The sequence below is a fragment of the Orycteropus afer genome, unplaced genomic scaffold (genome assembly GCF_000298275.1).
Source record: "Orycteropus afer afer isolate SDZICR_OR568_19922 unplaced genomic scaffold, OryAfe1.0 scaffold00717, whole genome shotgun sequence".
In the NCBI taxonomy this organism is placed as follows: domain Eukaryota; kingdom Metazoa; phylum Chordata; class Mammalia; order Tubulidentata; family Orycteropodidae; genus Orycteropus; species Orycteropus afer.
The window spans coordinates 429,350-443,826 of record NW_006922304.1 but is presented as its reverse complement, the minus strand read 5'-3'; the positions used below and the strand labels follow the sequence as shown (position 1 = coordinate 443,826).

Genomic DNA, 14,477 nt, shown 5'->3' with positions numbered 1-14,477 from the left:
TCTCCTGACCTCACTCCCCTCAGCCTGTGTTCCTCACGTCAGGGCACGTGACTGGCAGCACCACCTCTGTCATTGTCTCCCCAGCAGCCTGCACATCATACGTCAGCCCCCTGTGCCTTAACCCCACATCTAAAATAGCAACATGCCCTTTTTCAAAACTATTTATTGATACATCACACCTTTTTCCTGTACCTCTTTAAAATTTTTAGACTCTGTTACTCTACCCCACCTCTCTCCTTCCTGGTTCAGATTTCTCAACTTGTTTCCTCAGTTCTGTTGTCTTCTCCAATCCATTCTCCATAAAATGGGGAGTAGGGTGAGGTAATCTTTCTAAAATTCAAGCCAGATCACACCCCTCCCCTCAAGAGCCACATGGCGCCTCATTGCCCTCCAGATAAAGTCCAAATGCCTCAACATGGCTGCAGCCCCTGCTCCCCTTTCTGTCTTGTGCAACTCCGGGGGTGCGTGCTCCTTCAGCCTGGAGCTTCACCCTCCACTTTGCCAACTCCATTTTAACCTTGTGGTCTCAGTTTGAGGTCACTTCCTCCAGAAAGCCTCCTTGGACTTTACTGCAGTGCAAGTGACTAGGTGCCTCTCTGTGTGCAGCCAGAACACTAGCCATGCCCCCTTGACAGTACTTGTTCCTTTGAATTCACCTTCTTCTGGACCCTGCACCCCCCGAGGACAGGGCCAGGCCAGCTTCCTTTTCTTTTAAGTCACCAGCAGTGAGCTCAATGCTTGGCATCTAGTAGGTACAAGGAGGAGCTCTGGTAGTATAGTGCCTAAGGCACCTGACTGCTAACCAGAAGGCTGGTGGTTCAAACCCACCAGCTACTCCTCGGAAGGAAGGTTGAGCAATCTACTTCTGTAGTGATACCATCTCGGAAACCCAAGGAGGGGTCACTGTGAGTCAGGGTCCGACTTGATGGCACATAACAACAACAACAACAATAGGTACAAAGTAAATGTTTACTAAAGGCATAAATTTACACATGCATAGAAAAATCTTTGATGGGATATATTTTTTTTCTGAATGGGTGCTCTTGTTGTTAGTTGCCGTAGATTCAATTCCAACTCATAGTGACCTCATGTTTCCTGAGTAGAACTGCTCCATAGGGTTTTCAAGGCTATGACCTTTTGGACTCATATCACCAGGCCTATCTCTCAAGACGCCTCTGTCTAGGTTTGAACTGCCAACCTTTCAGCTAATAGTCAAGCACTTAACTGTTTGCACCACCCAGGGACATCCCATGGGTACTCTAGTTTTATGTAACTGTCACTTAAAAAAAGAAAAAAAACTTTGTTTTTTTACTAATCTGACCTTTCTTTTTTCTTTTCCTTCTAGTGTATTTGTATTCATACTACAGAATTTGATGGGACTGCTTTGTTCTTCCAGGTCTTTGTCAGGGTGCAATTTACCACTTTTTTATCACTCATTTTAGTGGAGAATATTTGAATTTTCCTTCTCTGACAGGTTTCTGCCTTACATAATTTCTGGCTTTCACAAGTTTTGCTGGAAAATTTTTTAAAAAGTTAAATTTTAGGAAGGCCATGTGTGTTCTGAGGGCACCACTTTGGCCCATACAACATGAGTGCTCTGAATGGAAGGTTGCCCTTGGTCCCCTCCCCCAACTCATGCCTCTTCTTTAGGAGATCTTGTGTTGGTTTTCTGTTGCTGCTGTAACAAACTTGTTGTTAATTATGTGCCGTTTAGTCAGCCCTGACTCATAGAGACCCCTCCTTGGGTTTCCAAGGCAGTATCACTATGGAAGCAGATTGTCCAACCTTCCTTCTAAGGAGTGGCTGGTGGGTTTGAACCTCCAGCCTTCTGGTTAGCAGTCAAGCACTTTAAGTACTATGCTACCAGAGCTCCTGTAACAAACTTAGTGGCTTTAAACAACACAGATTTATTATCTTAAGGGTTTTATAGGTCAGAAATCTGACACGGGTCTCATTGGGCTAAAACCAAGGTGTTGACAGGGCTGCGTTTCTTTTTAGAAACTCTCCCCATCTCAAGGACCTTAACCTGACCATATCTCAAAGTCCCTGGACATGGACATTTTTGGGGAGCTGTTATTCTGCTCCCTCACGCACCCCTTTACCCTAGGCTTCCTTTCTCTGCTCTGGCCTTCCTCAGGGCCCGTTTCTCTGCTGCTCCATTAGCAGCTGAAAGGGAGAGAGTGCATATCGTCCAAGTCCACTGAGCGCACAAACACTCGGTTGCCATATTGATTTGTAATACCTCCTTGAGCTTTGTTTCTGCCCAGACTTGAGGGATGGAGAGGTCAGGATCTCTGGTGGGTGAGCAGTGGGTACCTTCTTCGTCTGAGGCCCCAGCTCCGTGTGGCCACCTAATACCCCCCCGCAGTTGGGTGGGGTAGGAAAGGGCTTCTGTTTGCATAAGGTGTGGCTCCCCCCATCCCCACTCCTCCACCCCTCATCCCACCCCAGATGTTCTCTTCAATGCCTGCCTTTGGCTCCTTGCTGCCTTCCTTAGAGTCACCTACTTTTTAGCTCCTTTTGCTCCAGTTATGTATTTATAATTTTTAAGTCCCTGGGTGGTGCTAAAGGTTAAGCACCTGAAGAGTTGGAGATTCAAACCCACCCAGATTAAAACCCATTGGGTTTCCAGAGTTACCTCAGAAGACCAGCCTGGTGATCTGCTTCTGAAATATCACAGGCTTAAAAACTCTATGGAGCAGTTCTACTCAGCACACATGGGGTCGCCATGAATCGGAATTGACTTGACAGCAACGAACAACAACATCGTTCTCAATAGTTCAGAAAAGTATAGGGAAATAAAAAAGTGGAAAACAATCACAGGGTATGATTCCACTTATATAAAATATCTAGAATGGGCCAGTATAAGTATATAGAGACCAGAATTCATTAGTGGTTATAAGGGGCATGTGGGAGGGAGGGAGAAAGGAATACTCAATGCTTAAGGCACCCTGAGCTTCTGTTAAAAAAACAAACAAACTCACTACCATCACATCGATTCTGACTCATAGCAACCCTCATTGTGTTTCCAAGGTGGTAAACCTTTACGGAAGCTGACTGCCCTATCTTTCTTCTGTGGAACGGCTGGTTGGTTTGAACCACAAACCTTTGGCTTAGCAGCCCAATGCCTTAACCACTACACCACCAGAGCACCTTGAGCTTCTGTTAAGGGTGATGGAAAAATGTGGGAACGGATAACAATGGTCGAGCAACATAATAAACATAATTAATGTCATTGAACTGTACATGTGAAGATTGTTGAAATAGCAGGTGTTTTGTTACATGTATATTTACTGCAATAAAATATATACACGTGGGAAGAAATCACTGGTACTATAAACAGATGTTGAATTCATTGTACTGATATGCAGTGTAATGATTTGAAGTATTTAGGGGAAAATGACTAACGACTATAATTGACTTTGAAATGCATTAAAAGTAAGGTGGATTGATGAATGGAGAGAAGGCTCTTACAGGTAGCTATGTAATAAAGTATAGGAGAATGTAAAGGATAGAATCCAGTGGTGAGAGATGGCTGTTTACTGTCCTAGTTTTTCAGTGTTGCTGTATGTTTGAAAATTCTCATAGTGAAATATTGGGAAGAATTGACTGCTGATGCTGTTATCCAGAGGGATCAAGCCTTTCATTCACTTAAACACATATTAACAAATACCGGTGGTTCTCAACAGGGGTGGAGCCAGGGGGGAGATTTTGTCCCTAGGGACATTTGATGTCTGGAGATGTTTTTGACTGTCATGACTGGGATGGTGCCTGGTGCTACTAGCATTTAGTGGGTAGATGCCAGGATGCTGCTAAACATGGTACAAAGCACAGGAGAACCCCACAACAAAGAATTGGTATTGTTGTTATGTGCCGTCGAGTTGGACCCGACTCATAGCAACCCCTCTTTGGGTTGCTGAGGCAGTATCACTATGGAAGTAGATTGCCAACCTTCCTTCTGAGGAGTGGCTGGTGGGTTTGAACCGCCAGCCTTCTGGTTAGCAGTCAAGTGCTTTAGGCCCTATGCTACCAGAGCTCCCCAACAAAGAATTATCCAGCCCCAAATCTCAGTATTGCAAAGGTAGAGGAATTCTGACGTATACACACCAAGAGGTACTTGGATGGTGCAAAATATTTGTGCTCAACTACAATCCTAAAGGTTGGTAGTTCAAACTCACCCAACCGTGTCATGGAAGAAAGTTCTATGTAACACATGGGTCTCCGTGAGTTGGTTTTTTTTTTTTTTTTGTGGATACAAACATGTCGGAATACACACACACACACATACACACTTGCGTGTATATGTATTTTACATTTAACATATTTTAAACAAAATTGAGCTCATTCGTATACATAATTTTGTGAGCTGAGTTTTCATAGCATATTGCTATTTTCACAGGTAGTTGCTTTCTCATGATTTTTTTTGTAATTGTGATTTTGGTGAAAGTTTACAGAGTAAATTCACTTTCTATACAGCAGTTCACACACACATTGTCTCGTGACATTGACCACAATCTACCACAATGCAACAGCTCCCCTCCCACTTCCTCCCAATAGTTACCTCTTCCCAGTGTCCATCCCTCCATGCACTCCTGCCCACTGAACTGTCTCCCTGTGCATAAACAGCCCTTCTTTCTCCCATGATTGTTCTCTCCAAGGAGTGTATCTACCTCAGGTACATGTTCAACTCATATGCCTGTCTTTTGTTTGGCTGGAAGCCAGACCTGAAAGGCAGCTAGGGACCATAGTCTCAGTAGTTCTACCAGGCTTGATCAGACCAGCAAACCTGGTCCTCCCCCCCTTTTTTTTTCCAAATGATTTTGAGTTTTGTTCCATGTTGTTCTCCCACTCTATCCAGGATCTCCTACATAGATCACCCTCCAAGTGGTTGACAGTGGTAGCTGGGCACCATCTAGTTCTTCTGGTCTCATAGTCATATAGGCTGAGGACTGCATGGTGTACAAGTTGCGAGGACTAATTGTTTCCATGAATCTTTGGTATTCTTCATTCTTCTTTGCTCTGGACGAAGAGAGACCCATCATTGCATCTAGATGGCTGCTTGCAAGTTTTTAAAATCCCAGTTCATGATTTTGCTTTAATGGCAGTCGTAATCATATCTGCTGTGATCTTTGCACCCATCTCTGTATGGACATTTTCAGGGATTTGCCAGTGTTCAGTATCCTCAGGACTAGAGCCAGTCTCTGTCAGAGTCTCTGTTGTGTATTGTGACAGTCCCTTCGGGGACTCAGTGGTCCGACTTGAGTGCTGATTTTCTCTCCAGCTGTAGCATTTGCTCTCAGACTCCCTGAGGTTGTCATCTGACTGTGCTGGGGTGATCCTCTCTCCTCAGGTGTCAGCTCTCAGAGGCTATGCAAGTGGAGGCAGCAGCCAGCAGGCTGTTTTTTCACTAGTTTTGGGTCAATGTGGGCAGCCCAAGTGTGGATCATGGAGACAGAGAGCCATGTCATCTCATTTTGTGTCCTCCCCTACTCCCTGCACCTCTCCCCAAGTTCCATTGAGTTCCTAAGGATATAACCTGATGCTAACCTCTCTCTTTTCTTTTCAAACGTAGGCCTCTCCTTCTGATGAAAAGAGAAAGGAAGAATGGACTATAGTTGCCAAACATCCCTAGTCCCTTGTGGACAAGATAAATACATTTCCAAGTAAGAGTTTTTCTCAAGTGTTGTGTCCCCAGGGGCCAGCCCCGTGTTGGGCACATTGTGGGTGGATGGAAGTAGAAACAGGTACCTTCTCTGTACATCAGAGAAGTGAGGCTCCTGTGTGATTGGAGGAACTAAGCAGACGAGTGTGGACTAGTAAGAGCATCAGCAAGGCACTGTTACAGAAAAAACTAGCTCCCAGAACCTGGCCCTAGACAGTGAAGTGAAGGAGTGCTGGGGGCTTCAAGACACGTCAACCTTGGGACCTTGAAAGTTGTGGGGTCTTAGAGGGCTTCCTGGAGGAGCTGCTCATGCCTGTTTGTGATGTACCCTGGGGGAATACAAGCTGGGGTGGTGTGTCCCTATACTGCTGTGGTTCTAGTAATAAAATGGGCAAAGGTGTCCTCTGAACAGAAGGGGGCAGTTTTATTGCTTTATATGCACTAAAACCTTTTGAACTCGAGTTATTGCTAATGTGACAGGGGCTGAGCCAAAACTGACTCTTTCAAATTACAAGCTTAAAGATGTATCTTTTATATTCTGCACGGGGATTAGGAGCTCTGATGGCATAGTGGGTAAGGCATTTGATTGCTAACCAGAAGGTCAGCGGTTCAAATCCCCCAGCTGCTCTGCAGGAGGAAGATGGGGTGGTCTACTTCCATAAAGATTTATAGTCTCAGAAACCCAATGGGGGTTGCTATGAGTTGTAATCAACTGGATGGCAGTGGGTTTTGGCACAGGGATTGTATGTACTGGATGCTCTATTTTAAAATATGTTTACTATATGGTGGTGCAAACGGTTAAGTTCTTAAACTACCAGCCGAAAGAATGGTGATCTGAGCCCCCCTAGAGACACCTCAGAAGACAGGCCTGGAGATCTGTTTCCAAAAGGCCACAGCCTGGAAAATCCTGTAGAGCAGTTCTACTCTGCACACATAGGGTTGTCATGAGTCGGAACTGACTCAGTGGCAACAAATAACAACAATAAACTGTTTAAGAGTCCCTGGGCAGTGCTAGCAGTTAATGCGGACAGCTGATAACTGAAAGGTTGGTGGTTTGCATCCACCCAGATGCTCCTCAGATCTGGCAGTCTACTTCCTAAAAATCAGCCCTTGACGACCCCTTGGAGCACAGTTCTAATCTGACACACATGGGGTCATCATGAATTGGAGCTGACTCAAGGACGACTGGTTTAAATTGTTTCAAGTTCTTCAGACACACTTGATAGTACATGCACATTCCTTTGTGAGACACGGAACATTCTTATTTCTTCCTTGAAGGATTTCCCCAGGGACTTCAACTGGCCAGTAATATTAAATCCTAATTTCAGATTTACATGCTCAAAAGTACCAAACAGCTTTTGTTTTAAGCCATTTGGAAGCACATTTTTCACTAATTCATTTCAGCTTTTGTACAGTTACTCCAGTTTATCTAGGTTTAACTTGTCAGGAGCTTTTTGGAATTTCCAGCAGGTATGGCCTGACTTGGCCTAAAATCTCTCTATTGAAGGGCTGGGGTGAGAGGGACTGAACTTTGTTGCCTCTTGCGTGAGAACAGGCTAAAGTACATGGTGGCCTCCATGGGCCCCTCTTCTGCTCCCAGCCCCAAAGTTTGCAGAAGCTCATGGAATGCAATAACATGCACTGTTAGATAAAGTTGGTTAGAGTATTCTCAGGTTTGGCAAGGAATCTGACAACAAAGGGTGCAAATCCGTCTCTCACCATCTTCTGGAGAGCTGTTCTCCCCGGCTGGCCACATGGCAACCAGTGATGGGCAGCTAAGGAGGCTTCAGGGAACAGTTTGTAAATTTTTCTGAATTTTCACAGACTGAACCCATCTGTATAACAGATCAACAGTAGAATATTACCAAGGCCCAGAAACTCCCTCACACCCACTTCTAACCATTACCCCTCAAGGTTACATCCTAAATTCTAGCATCCTGAATTTTAAACTTTATGCAAATGGAATCATGCAATATGTGTTCTTTTGTGTCTTATTTCTTTCACTCAAAAGAGTGTCATTGAGGTTCATCTATGTTGTATGTGGTTGTGGTTCATTCATGTTCTCATCACTGTCTAATATTCCATTGTGTGACTATACCAAAATCAAACCCAATGCTGTTGAGTCAATTCCAACCCGTAGTGACCCTATAGAACAGAGTAGAACTGCCCAGAGGGCATCCAAGGCTGTAAATCTTTACAGAAGCAGACTGACATGCCTTTCTCCCATGGAGTGGCTAGTGGATTCAAACCATTGACCTTTTGTTAGGAGCTGAACACTTAACCACTGTGCACCAGATCTCTTTTGTGTGACTATACCTTCATTTAATTATCCATTTCACTGTTGATGGGAGTTTGCTAGTTTTTGAACACATGATAAGGTCATGTCTATGAAGCATAAGTCAGTGGAACCCAGATCTGACTCTTGTTTATTTATTTTTTAAATCGTGATTTGGGTGAAAGTTTACAGAGCAAATTCACTTTCCATACAGCACCTCATGTACACTTTGTCTCATGACATTGACTGCAATTTCCCACAGTGCAACATTTCCCTTCCCACTTCCTCCCCATAGTTACCTCTTCCCTGTGTCCTTCCCTCTCATGCACTCCTGCCCCCAGAGCTGTCTCCCTGTGCATAAGCAGCCCTTCTATTTTCCCATAATTGTTCTCTCCAAGGAGTGTATTTTTTTTTTTTTATTATTAGGATTTGGGTGAAGATTTACAGAGTAAATTCACTTTTCATACAGCAGTTCACATATACTTTGTCTCATGTCATTGACCAAAATTTACAATGCAGCAGCTCCCCTCCCACTTCCTCCCCATAGTTACCTCCTCCCAGTGTCCATCCCTTCATACTCTTCGAGAGGCCCATTTTCTGCCAACCCTGTATATGATCTTGGATACACTCTCCATTTAGACATACATAATTGTTTAGCTTGTTCACCCATCTATCCGTCCCTATACCCATATTTGCTTTCATTAACAACTCAGTATTGTATTTACAAAGGGGTTCATATTTGTTGTTTGTACTGCCCATGTAACTCTCTCTGTCTTTCTCATCCTCAATGCTGCCATATTGGTCACTCACATTTGGTACATTGCCCTTCTCTTCACCCAAATCAATATTTATCTCTATCTATCTAACAGCATTCCCTCCCCTTCCCTCCCACCCCTGGTAACCAACAAAGAAAATGTCCTCCAATATATAAACATTTCCTTAACTTTTACAATAACGGACTAATACAATATTTGTCCTTTTGTGACTGACTTATTTCGCTCAGCATAATGTCCTCCAAGTTCATCCACGTTATGCGGTGTTTTGCAGATTCTACATTATTCTTTAGCGTTGCATAGTATTCCATTGTGTGAATGTACCAAAGTTTGGTTATCCATTCCTCAGTTGTTGGACATCTAGGTTGTTTCCAAGTTTTGGCTATTGTAAATAGTACTGCGATGAACATCGGCGTGCATATATCTGTTCTTGTTATGGCTCTCACTTCTTTAGGGTATATACCTAGTAATGGGATGGCTGGGTCAAATGGTATTTGTATCTCCAACTTTTGAAGGAATCGCCATACTGCTTTCCACAATGGTTGTACCATTTTACAGTCCCACCAGCAGTGTATGAGAGTCCCAATCTCTCCACAACCTCACCAGCATTTGTTATTTTCTGTCTTGTTGAACTTTGCTACTAGTGCTGGAGCAAGATGGTATCTCATTGTTGTTTTGATTTGCATCTCTCTAATAGCTAATGATCGTGAGCATTTCTTCATATGTTTGTTGGCCGCTTGAATATCCTCCTTGGTGAAGTGTCTGTTCATGTCTTCTGCCCATTTTTTAATTGGATTGTTTGTCTTTTTGTTATTGAGGTGTTGGAGTGTTCTATAAATCCAAGGAGTGTATTTACCTAATGTAAATGTTCAGCTCATATGCCTGTCTTTTGTTTGGCTGGAATCCACAGGAGTGGGTTCAATTCTGGACCTGAAGGGCAGCTAGAGGCCATAGTCTCAGTGGTTCCATCAGGCTCTATCAGACCAGCAAACTTGGTCCCTTTTTTTTTCCAACTGATTTTGAGTTTTGTTCCACATTATTCTCCCACTCTCTCCAGAATCTCCTACATAGATCAGCCTCCGAGTGGTTGACAGTGGTAGCCGGGCACCATCTGGTTCTTGTCTCATAGTCGTATAGGCTGCAGATTGCATGGTGTACCAGTCAGTTGGACTAATTGTTTCCATGAATCTTTGGTTTTCTTCATTCTTCTTTGCTCTGCATGAGGAGAGACCCATCGTTGCATCTAGATGGCTGCTTGGAAACTTTTAAGATCCCAGTTGCTGCTTGCCAAAGTAGGAGGTGGAACAGTGTTTTGTGTAGTATGTTATGACAGTTGAGCTTGATGTCCCCTGAAACTATAGTCCTGAGCCCACAGGTCCAACTACTTCTTCCCTATGGGTAGCTGGCTATGGCCAAGAAGTGACTATAGTCTTATCCCTTGCAGACCTGATTCTTTTAACCTTTGGAAAAGCCTAGAAATTTCTGAGTCTTATGAAGGCCTGTAACAATAGTCCTCTCCCAACTCAAAGCCTGCACGAGGGAGGAATGCTAGGCAGCGCTTTGGCATGTTTGCCTCTATGCGTCTGTGACTTATTACCACCGCCTGCTTGTTTAACTTGGGCCCAGGGAGTGTTGTCAGGGTTGCCAGGCTTTGTCAGCTGTTGAGGCCTGCCTTGGTTTCTAGAGTTGCTTCTTAAGCTCAGTCTGTCCTACAGTGGTTGTTGTTCTTGAGCCTGGTCCTGGGGGAAGATGGTGATGGGGAAGTGGTGGCAGAGCTCTGCGTGTGTGTGTGGGTGTGCACATGTATACATGTGTTCACCCACAAGCACCGAAAGTGGGGTGACTAAAAGCTGGGTTGGAGGTGAGAAAAAGAGGCCACAAGGGCAGAGGGTGGCTTTAGCTGAGAATGTTAACTTGTATTTTTCCCGTAAGGAATGAACTTCTCCTGCACCTGAAGACCTACAACTTGTACTATGAAGGCCAGAATTTACAACTGCGACACCGAGAGGTAAGGAACCCCCATACAGGGCAGTCTGTATGGCTCCTTCTCTGATGGGCCAGCCCATTCTTTTTTTTTTTAATTTTTATTGTGATTTGGGTGAAAGTTTGCAGAGCAAATTCATTCTCCATATAGCAGTTCATACATATTTTGTTTCATGATATTGACTGCAACTCCCCACAAGGTAACAGCTCTCTTCCTACTTCTTCCCCATAGTTCTCCCCTGTGTCCTTCCCTTCTGTGTACTCCTGCCCCCCAAGCTGTTTCCCTATACAAACACTGTACTTTTGTTCACCCATGACTGATCGCTCCAAGGAGTATATCTACCTGATGGAAATGTTCACCCCATATAGCTGTCTGTTGTTTGGCTGGAAGCCACAGGAATGAGTTCAGTTTCAAACCTCAAGGGAAACTATGGGCCATAGTCTCAGGGGGTCTCACCAGGCTCTATCAGACCAGTAAACCTGGTCTTTTTTTTTTTTTTTAATGATTTTGAGTTTTGTTCTCCATTGTTCTCCCACTCTATGCAGGATCTCCTGCACCAATCCCCCTCTGAGTGGTTGACAGTGGTAGCTGGGCTCAGTCTAGTTGTTCTGGTCTCAGGGTCATATAGGCTGAGGATCGTGTGGTCTACCAGTCCCTTGCCAGCCCATTCTTTGTTGCCATGTGTCCTGGATCTAAGGGGGTCCTGAGATACCAAAATGCCCTTGCCCCTTCTGCCACATCCTCTTATTTAGGATGTTAGAGGAGGTTCCTGGGATTATGTGGAAGGGAACCCCAGGCTAAGTTTCATTCTAAAAAGGATGAACTTTTCTCCTTCAAAGACACATCTGTGGCTGTGTGACTGAGCCAGCACCAGCCTCAGAGAGGAGATTCTCCAAAGAGAGGCTCTCATGAAATTACCCTTTTAGATGGTTGGTTGTCAAGCAAACTTTCCTCTTTTTGGGCAACCTAGGAACCCTGCTCTGTCTTCTATGTTTATACATGGGGGCCTAAGTTATATCACTGCAGCAACCTGGCCAAGTTTTGTAAGATTTGGATGGTAATTGTTGATTCTTCCCTACATGGAAGCCTTCTTTATCCATCTTTCTTTCCCCAGCCCCCATCTAGAATCTAAGCTTACTCATCTTGTATCCATTTCTGTAGAGCCTGTTATCAGATAGATGGCAAGTTATAAAGGAGTCTGGCAGAGTAAATTATACTCAAGTGTTCTTGACTGATAAGAAGGCATGTGTAATACCTTTCTAAGCACATTTTCAGGTTACCAAGCCACGGAGATTTAATCTATAGAAACAGATATCAAATGGTGGAATTTCAACTAAGGCAGGCTGGTTGGGGATAGCGTTTGGGAGGCAGAGGCCTTTTTATGCCCCTTAGACCACTCCACTTAAGCCAAGCTCTACTTTGGATTAAATTCTGTCCTGCTTTCACATAATATAAAGTAATAATGCCAGCATTGTCCAGCTGGAAGACTACATAGCCTGTGGATAAATCATTTCTTTGTCCTCATGATCCAAAATGCCCTAAAGTTGCTCCACTCCTCTAATGTCCTGATTTCTACCCCTAGTCCCTCTCTCAGGATGATTCTTGGACACAGGGTAGTTGCTGTTTGGACAGCTATCATCTTCACCCATTGGGCTTATCTTGAAGATGTGGCTATGACCCAGATCTGACACCTGTGAGCCCTGCCTATAAAATGTGGGTCCAGAAAGACCCTATTCTCAAAGATTTTATTAATTAGTGATTGAATCATGAGCAAGGTGGTGTTCTTAAACAGCTTTCCTGGGGTGTGTCCTATAGAACAAGTTAGAATGATCCCTGATGAAAGGGTTTTATGGTCATTAATGAGATCCATTTCTTTGGAATGGAACCTATAAATGCCCTTAGAAGGATCTCACACTTAGCTTTTTATCAATCAACAACCTTTGAGTATAAATTTAAAACTGTTGCAGGATTTATTCTCCTCTTGGAGAGTCATAATATAGCACAATAGCTTATTATAGGCTCTGAAAAGTCCAATTGCAAAGAAATCTGATTAATGATGTTCAATCCAGCATCTCCCAACTCATGATCGCTCATGACCCCCTTTTAAGGTCACAGTTGATCTGCTGGAGGAGCTAGTGCTGTGCAGAGTAAACTTGGGAAAATGCTGCTTTAAATTTGCCTTCATCGTGTGAGTTAGATGGCTAAACATATGTCCTAGCTAAAGACACACCACTTTCCATAGTTGGGGAGAGGGACACAGTTAATTCAAGAATTCATTTCTTGCTTCTGTTGGCAAGGTTAGTCTTACTTACTTTAGAAAATATGTTCTACCCTCTTTAAAGGTGTTAGTGTAAAAACAGAATTTTTTTTTTCCCCAGAAAAAAAAATTTTAAAATTTGCACAAGTAAATTTGAATTTCATGGCAACTTTTGTGCTGACAAAGGAGACAAAAAGAGCATATCTCAGAGCTGGGATGTGGACTGGATAATTGTGCCTCTTACCCCCACCCCATGAGTGTAACTCGCTGCCCAGCTAGGACACATCCAATTTGCTGTCAATTGTCCCTCCCCAGCCATGGTCCTCTGAGCTCATGGCGCCAATTTCTTTGTGGTCAGGAGGAGGACGAGTTCATTGTGGAGGGACTGCTGAACATCTCCTGGGGGCTGCGCCGGCCCATTCGTCTGCAGATGCAGGATGACAATGAGCGCATCCGCCCACCGCCCTCCTCCTCTTCCTGGCACTCTGGCTGCAACTTGGGGGCTCAAGGGTGAGTGTGAAGGATGGAGCTGAGGGGTGTCCAGGGATCACTGGTGGAGGGTTTCTGTTTGCTCTCAAGTTGATAAACGCCACCTTCTTCCAGCTAGCCCCCGGCCTGGCCTCTGTTCCCACTGCCTCCTCCACCACCTGCTCTGGGCTTTGCATGAGAGGAAAGGGAAGTACAGTGATGTGTTTCCAATCACTGAGTGAGAGTCACAGTGAGTAGGTGAGATGCTGAGTCAGAGAAAGGAAATGCCAAGGCCTGGGTGAACCCAGTGTCCACCCTCATGGAGAATTTCAGAGTCTTAGGGCTATTACTAAGGGCCAGCCAAGCTCAGGCCTCAGATTTCTAATAGGACACTGAGTACCCTAACATCTTTCCACTGGAATACTTATAGAACTGGTTCCTCACCGATTGGCCCCACTCTGGAAATGTTTTAAGGTTTGAATGTTCTGACCAAAGCTCTCTTTGTCTTGGAGGGACCTGGAAGAGGAAAAGAAATGCCAGACCCTATCTGAGTCAGCCAACCTAGGTCAGCCAGGGGTCTGCTCTTTTCAGGCTGTGCTGGGACCAGGTCATGTTTAATAGCCTGGAGGCCCCTCCTCCAAGTCCTCACTGGAATGTCTGTGGAGACTGAGCCTGGTCCTCCCCTCTCTTCTCAGCCAGATGCAGTAACGAAGTGTGTCTAGAAGGCACACCCATTGTACTGTCTTCCTGGGACTTTAGTGTTTAGGATCAAGTGAGAAGCCTTGTTCCAGCCTAAAACATGCTGATACTGACTGCCTTCAGGCCAGGATGCGGGTGGAGGGAGCCGACCTCATGGCCAAAACCACAGGGATGTGTTTGCTATTTTAAATGAAAACCAAACCCTTTCTGTTGGCCTTATCGAACATTTTGTTAAACGTCATAGCCAAATCTCTTTCTCTCATGTGGAGAGAAACCTATGATGTGGCCAAGCCCTGGAGCTGATCTGGTTTCTGTCCAAGGCAATTTCAGGAGAAAAGTCCTTGTGGAGCCCATTGGGT

The 14,477-nt window shown here is 44.5% G+C and overlaps 1 protein-coding gene across 1 annotated transcript in view; it reads left to right on the top strand.

Moving 5' to 3' along the window:
• The first annotated feature begins 5,604 nt into the window (after positions 1–5,604).
• RASSF2 (Ras association domain family member 2) overlaps positions 5,605–14,477 on the top strand; it is a 28,269-nt gene continuing 19,396 nt past the window's right edge. Inside the window, exons 1-3 of the mRNA XM_007957213.2 lie at positions 5,605–5,663; positions 10,643–10,718; positions 13,310–13,461. Of these exons, the coding sequence (XP_007955404.1) occupies positions 5,605–5,663; positions 10,643–10,718; positions 13,310–13,461 (287 nt within the window). The remainder of the gene's footprint in view (positions 5,664–10,642; positions 10,719–13,309; positions 13,462–14,477) is intronic.